Raw genomic sequence first — 6886 nt, forward strand, 5'->3', positions numbered from 1 at the left:
CGCGGCCTCTTGACCCCATTATGAAACTACTCGTTAGTGCTAATCCTACCAGCCACCTGTCTGCTGCCGGCATCCGCTGCCAGGGCATGGGTTCGGCACCCAGCCAGCAGCTCTGGGATGTGGGGCTGGGGCCAGTCCCTGCTGGGGGGGCGTCCAGAGGGGAGATGGGGTGTGAGTGGGGGGGATGGGAGACCGTGAGGTGGGTTATGGGGTGCAGGAAGCCATTGGATTGTGGAAGAGCAAGGAGTGGGGGTATAGGGAGCTGTGGGAAGGAGAAGGGAGTGAGGCAGTGGGGGCTGGGAGGGCACATAATTGGACACTGGGGGCAACGGGGGCAGGGTTTACAGATGTCGCAGCACGGAGCAGTGGGCAGCAGTGCAGCAGCTCAGCAATGGGGGCATTGGGGTTTATGGAGGAGGGAGTGGAGTTTGCCCCCAGCGGAAAGGGATGTAGGGGTCAAACCCAGGGGCACTGGGCTGGCCCCAACTACTGAAGCCCGGCACGGGGCCAGGTCCTGGCTGCATCCCCAAGGCTGAGCTCTGCCACCTGGCCCCGGCTATTTCTGTGTCCCAGCAGCTGTCGGTGCCCCCGCCCCCAGCCACCCCCGCAGGGCTGGGTGCCATGGGGTTGGCACTGGGCCTTGTCTCTGCTTTGGACTCTGTCGATGCTTTTCAATGGGGCAGGAGGGTGATGGAGCAAACAGCCCCATACCCGCTGCCCCATAGCAAGGGGACACCCCCACCATCAGCGTCTGCTCCCTGTAATGGGGTTGGAGAGGACGGGGTGAGAGGTGCAGCTCAGTGACCTTTCCACGTGCCAGCAGGGCCTGCTAATGTGCTGTCAGGTGTTAATTATGTGTCAGGGGTTAATTATGGCCCAGACAGCTGGGGTCAGGGCAAGCAGGAGCAGCTGGGATAGGGGAAAGAGCAGGCGGGGAGGGAGAGGGAACAGCTATGGGGAGAGAGGGAAGGATGGGGCTGTGGGAAATGGGCTGGGATGTGACCTTGGGAAAAAGAGGGTGTGGGAAAAGGGGAGAGGGTGGCAAAAAGTTGAAGGAAGAGACGGGAGAAAGAGGGATATGGTCACGGGGACTGGGGAGAGGCAGGAATATGGCTGTGGGAAAAAGGAGAGGGAGAGATGGCACTGTGGGAAATAGGGAAGAAGGAGGGATAAGGATGTGGGGAAAGAGGAAAGGGGCGTAGGAAATGGGGAAAGAGAAGGGTATGGTCATGGGAAATGGGGAGAGGAGGGATGAGACTGTGGGAACTGGGGAGAGGGAAAGATAAGGATGTGAGGAATCATAGAATGGCACAGAGTGGACCGTAAAGCCCATGTAGTTCAACCTCCCCTACCATGGGGTTAAAAGGAGAGGAAAGGATGTGGGCATGGGAAAGGATGAAAGAAAAGGTGTGGGAGAGAGATGTGGATGTGGGAAATGGAAGAGGAAGGCATAAGGATGTAGGAAAAGAGAAGAGGAGTAGAGATATGGGTGTGGGAAGTGGGGAGAAGGAGGGATATGCACATGGGATAAGGGGAGAGGAAGAGATAGGACTGTGGAAAATGGGAGAAAGGGGGTAATGGAAAGTGGGGAGAGGGAAGGCATAAAGATGTGGGGAAAAGGGGAGAGAGAGAGATGGGGCTATGGGAAATAGGGAAAAGGGAAGGATGTGGGTGCAGGAAAAGGGAGGCAAAGAGATATGGGCATGGGAAAAGGGAGGAATGTGGATATGGAAAATGGGAAAAGGGAAGCATAGGGATATGGAAAAAGAGGGCGAAGAAGGTATATGAGTGTTGAAAAAGAGGGAAAAGGGAGATAGAAGGATGTGGGAAAATGGAGAGGGAGCAGTGTGGATGTAAGAAAAGGGGGAGAGTTGGGGCTGTGGGAAATGAGAGATGGGGGATATGGAAGACTGGGAGAAGGAGGTATAGGATATGGGAAACGAGGAAGAGGAAGGGTTATGATAGAGAAAAGGTAGAGGAAGGGATACGGATGTGGAAAAGAGGGAGGTATAAGGATGTGGGAAAACGGGGAGAGGAGGGTGTGGATGGGGGAAGTGAGAAGAAGGAAGGATATAGGGATGGGAAAAGGGGGAGAGAGAGACATGAGTATGTGTAAATTTGGGGAGAGGGATATGGTCGTGTCAACTGGAAAGAGGGAGGGATGTGATGGTGGGCAATAGGGAGACGAAGGGAGGAAAGCCTGGGAATTCGAGGGGGAGGAGATGGATGTGGGAAAAGGGGGAGAGACAGAAATGGGCTCTGAAGCAGACAGTCAGCCCCACGCCTTTGGGTGCAGCCCCACACCTTTCCATGGAGTAGGGGCAAGTTTGGTTTTGGGGCACTAGGCAGCCCACACTAAGGGGGGACACACAGCTGCATCCTCTGTGCTCCCCCCACCCTGTGCCTGTCGAAATCACTAAAACTTACAGAACAATGATCAGTATTAATAAAGGTAATCCATTTTTTATTGAGTTTAATCTAATTAGCCTTTCTTTAACCTTTAGAACACTGGGACATACAACCTCCTTATCTATGGACTTAGAAGAAGCTAAATTTTCACTCCATGCTGTTTCATGCTCCGTGCTGTCTGTCTGTCCCATGCTGCATGCTCTCCGTCTGTCCCCACGCAGTGCCCTCACTCTCTTTGCATCTCACGCTGTTTCTCTGTCCCCATGCAATGCTCTATCTCTTTTTGCATCCTGTCTGTCTGTCCGCACACCGTGCCCTGTCTGTCCTGCCCCTTCCTATCTTTGGCTCTCGGCACGCCTTGTGCCTTGCACATGTTCCCAATCCATTGGGACAGATTAACACGGCCCAGCGCTGCCCTGGGTCCGGCGGTGTCGGAGTGCGCAGGAAAATCTGAGTCACGGCCGCGGGCGCCGTGGGGCTGGTGGCACAAAGCTGTGCTGCAGGGACGCTTCAGGGACTCAGGTGAGGCTGCTTGCTTGTCCCTGCGCAACCCCGACCTGTGTTTTGCTTGTGGCTTCCTCACAGCCCCGCAGCAGGGCTACGGGGGAGCACAGGGTTCTTGTTGCTGTCCCGTATATCCGGCAGTGGCAGCAGGTCAAAGATCCTGCTGCACAGCTGGGGATGGAGGGACGTGGAAGTGACAGAGCTGACCCACTGCCATGCGGTGACGTGGGGTGAGATGTGGGGCTGATATGGGGCAGTGTCACAACTCTGCTCGTTCCCCCTTGGGATGCTCCCTCCATCTGGACAGGGATTGGGCTGGGCTGGGATGCATTGATCTGAGTTAGACTAGGCTGAATTGGACTGAAGTGGGGTGAACTGGACAACGATGGGCTGAATGGGCTGGACTGGGCTGTTTTAGACAAGATTGGTCTGAGTTGCACTGGGCTGGGCCAAACTGGTGTGCACTGGGCAGTGCCATCTGGGTGCTCCCTCTGCATGCCAAGGGGCCATCGCAGCATGGCGTTGCTCTCTGCAGGGCCATGGCAGAGCCGGAAGAGGATGAGGAGGACAACGCGGCAGCTTTGGAGCAGCTGATGGTGCAGGCAGGCCGGGCACTGCAGTGGCAGGAGCTGGAGGAGCAGTTCTGCGTGCTGGGCGAGCTGGGCAGCGGAACCTATGGCCATGTGGTGCTCACTGAGCCCCGGGATGGTGGTGAGGAGCTGTGGGGTCTTTGCCCCGATGCTACACCTCATGCTTGTGTAGTGCATGAGGACATCCTTTGCGCTGGAGTTGCATGCTCACAGTGTGCCTGGGAACACATTTCACAGTGGGGCTGCATGCTTGTGATGTGAATGGGGACACCCTTGGTGTTGGAGTTGCACAGTTCATGATGTACGTGGAGCCGAAACCTCGGTGCTGACCCTCTCCCTGCATCCCAGGCTCGCCGGTGGTCCTCAAGCTGATGCTGAAGGAACGGACAGAACGACGGGCATTCCTGCGGGAGTATTGCATAGCACGGTGCCTCTCTGGTCACGCTGCCTGCATCCATGCCCTGCCCCTTGCCTTTGAGAACTCCACACATTTTGCCTTTGGGCAGGAGCTGGCTCCCGCTGGGGACTTGTGCAACCTTCTCACACCAGGGGTGTGTGTGCCTCAGGGCTGGGGGGCACAACAGCGTGCTGGGGAGGAGAAGGGGCTGGGAGGGTGTTGCAGTGGGTACAGGGAGGGGGTGGGGAGAAAAGCGGTCCTTGCAGCGGTGTGAGATCATGGGGGAGGATGTGTGTGCATCATGGGAGGCCCTTTACCATAGGGAGCATGTTTGTGTGATGCGTGGGGACCTCATTTGCAGTGTGGGGTGCGTGTCCACGGTGTTCACGGGGAGACCTTCTGCAATGGGGCAGATGCTCATGCAGTGCACGGGGACCCCCCTTTGCAGCAGCGTGCATGCCTCTGCTATTCCTCAGGAGATCCTTTGCAGTGGGTTGCATACAGCCACAGTATGGTGCACGCCCACGTTGTGCATGGGAACACACAGTGCATGCAGAGTGTTGCATGGACACCCTTTGCAGCGGAGTGCAACCTCATGTGGTGGACCCTCTGGGGTACAGGGATACCTCTGGGGGCTGCTACGGGGTGCGTCCCATGCTGGTGGCACCAGGCAGGGCGCTGCAGCGGCCCCTCCGAGGGAGGTGACATTGCTGCCTTCCCCAGGAGGGCCTGCCCGAGGTGCTGGTAAAGCGCTGCGCTTCTCAGCTGGCCGAGGCGCTGGATTTCATGCACAGCCGGGCCCTGGTGCACCGGGATGTCAAGCTGGACAACGTGCTGCTCTTCGACCACGAGTGCCGCCGTGTGAAGCTGGCTGACTTTGGGCTCACCCGCCTGCAGGGTTCGGAAATTGGTGCCATGTCTGGCGCGCTGCCCTACGCTCCGCCGGAGCTCTGCTTGCTGCAGGGCTCTGACACACTGGAGCTGGACTCCAGCTTGGATGTTTGGGCTTTTGCTGTGCTGCTCTTCTGCCTCTGCACTGGCTGCTTCCCTTGGGCTGTAGCTGCCAGTCCTGACCCCCAGTTTGAAGCCTTCAGCGCTTGGCAGGGTGACACGGTGGGACGGGAGGCACCAAAGTCTTGGGGTGGCTTTGAGTGCGGGGCACAGGAGATGCTGCAGCGCCTGCTGCGGCTCGACCCTGACCGCCGCAGCCCAGCCATCGAGGTGCACAAGTACCTGGCCCTGCCCTGGCTGGCAGCACCCAGCGGCAGGGATCGGACCGATGGCGCCGATGGGCCGGGGGCGGTGGATGGTGATGGACGTGGAGGGGGGGATGGTGATTCAGATGGAGTGGTGGATGGTGGCCCTCAGTCGCCCCTTGCTCGGGGTTCAGGGGATGATGGGGAGTGCGGTGACAGCAGTTATGGGGAGGGGAGCAGCGTGCCCGCAACACCCGCCAGCGCCATGGCCCTGTGCCACTAGCTGGCATCTCCAACATGGCACGGAGGTGTCCTTGGGGTGTGGGCTGGTGTCTTCTTCTTGGAATGCAGCACAGAATGGACGTGGAGCTGTTTGAGAGGATCCAAAGGAGGCCACAAGGATGCCCGGAGGGCTGGAGCACCTCTTCTATGGAAAGAGGCTGAGAGAATTGGGCTTGTTCAGTCTGGAGAAGAGAAGACTCCAGGGAGATCTCATTGCAACCTTCCAGTACTTCAAGGGAGCTTATAAACAGGAGAGGGAGTGACATCTTGCAGAGTCTGATTGTGGTAGGACAAGGGGGAATGGTATTTAACTAAAAGAGGGAAGATTTAGGTTAGACGTTAGGAGGAATTTCTTTGCTCAGAGGGTGGTGAGGCACTGGAACAGGTTGCACAAAGAAGCTGTAGTTGCTCTGTTCCTAGACGTGCTCAGGGCCTGTTGGATGGAGTCCTGGGCCACCTGGGTGGCAACGAGCTCATGGCAGGGGGTTGGAAGTAGATGGGCTTTAAGGTCCCTTCCTAGCCAAGCCATTCTATGATTCTACGTTTCTTGTGGGCTGGGATGGAAGGCTTGGACTCCACTCGGTCCCCTGGGTGAGAACATCAGGGGCAGGAAGCCAGACCAGGAGCACACTGTGGGCATGGGAAGGAGAAGAAGCACCTCAAGGTGGAGGTCAGGGACCCCTGACACTTTGCACCCTATTGATGAATACAATGGCAAAGCACCTGAGCAACAAATGAGCGAGGGAAAGCCGAGGAAAGAGCAGCCATCAGGACACAGAGAAATGGGAGGAGAGCAGTCAGTCAAAGCTGTTAAGGCTGGTGCAACAGCTTGGTGGAGGTGGGTGGTAAAACTGCTCATCAGTTCTGCAGGGGGACCCAGAAATGGATCTGACATTCACTCCTTTCATACGTGTGTGAGGAGGATGTCAGCCTGTTGTAATTAGTTAAGATGCCAAAGGATTTCCTTGCGATTAGTGAGGTGAGGAGACAAATGTAAGCGCTCCAGGCACACGGATAGGTTGGGAAGAGCTGTGGGGCAAATTCCTAGTGCTTGAGGAAGAGGAGATCAACCTGGAATACAGCTCCCTCCGAACAATTCATGGCTCTGCCAAAGGTGGAAAATTTGCACTGAGAGGGTGGGATGTGGATATAGAAAAGAGACAGAGGGAGAGCATATTGGGTTGGCTCTGCATGTGGAAGATGCTGGCATGTGAATGGACTTCAGGGTCCTGAAGGGATGAAGACGTTCTTAGCATCCTTTTATCAGGGAATGTAGTGATGGGACAAGGGGTAATGGCTTTGAATTGAAAGAGGTGAGATTTAGGTTAGATATTAGGAAGAAATTTTTGGGGATGAGGGTGATGAGGCACTGGAACAGGTGGTCCAGGGGAATTGTAGATGCCCCTTCCATGGAATTGCTCAAGGCCAGAATGGATAAGGCTTTGGGAAATCTAGTGGGAGGTGTCCATGCCCATGAATGGGCTTAGAACTGGATGGTCCTTAAGGTC

General features: G+C 56.5%; 1 protein-coding gene across 1 annotated transcript; it reads left to right on the plus strand.

The window, feature by feature from the left end:
* Nucleotides 1-7: 7 nt before the first annotated feature.
* On the plus strand, nt 8-5737 carry LOC104909720 (uncharacterized serine/threonine-protein kinase SBK3). The gene is made up of 4 exons (XM_010707200.3): nt 8-2931; nt 3449-3624; nt 3852-4054; nt 4624-5737. The coding sequence occupies exons 2-4, from the start codon at nt 3453-3455 to the stop codon at nt 5377-5379; spliced, it is 1131 nt and encodes a 376-aa protein (XP_010705502.1). The 5' UTR covers nt 8-2931; nt 3449-3452; the 3' UTR covers nt 5380-5737.
* The last annotated feature ends 1149 nt before the right edge of the window (nt 5738-6886 follow it).

Source organism: Meleagris gallopavo, chromosome 1, assembly GCF_000146605.3.
Source record: "Meleagris gallopavo isolate NT-WF06-2002-E0010 breed Aviagen turkey brand Nicholas breeding stock chromosome 1, Turkey_5.1, whole genome shotgun sequence".
NCBI classification, from domain to species: Eukaryota; Metazoa; Chordata; class Aves; order Galliformes; family Phasianidae; genus Meleagris; species Meleagris gallopavo.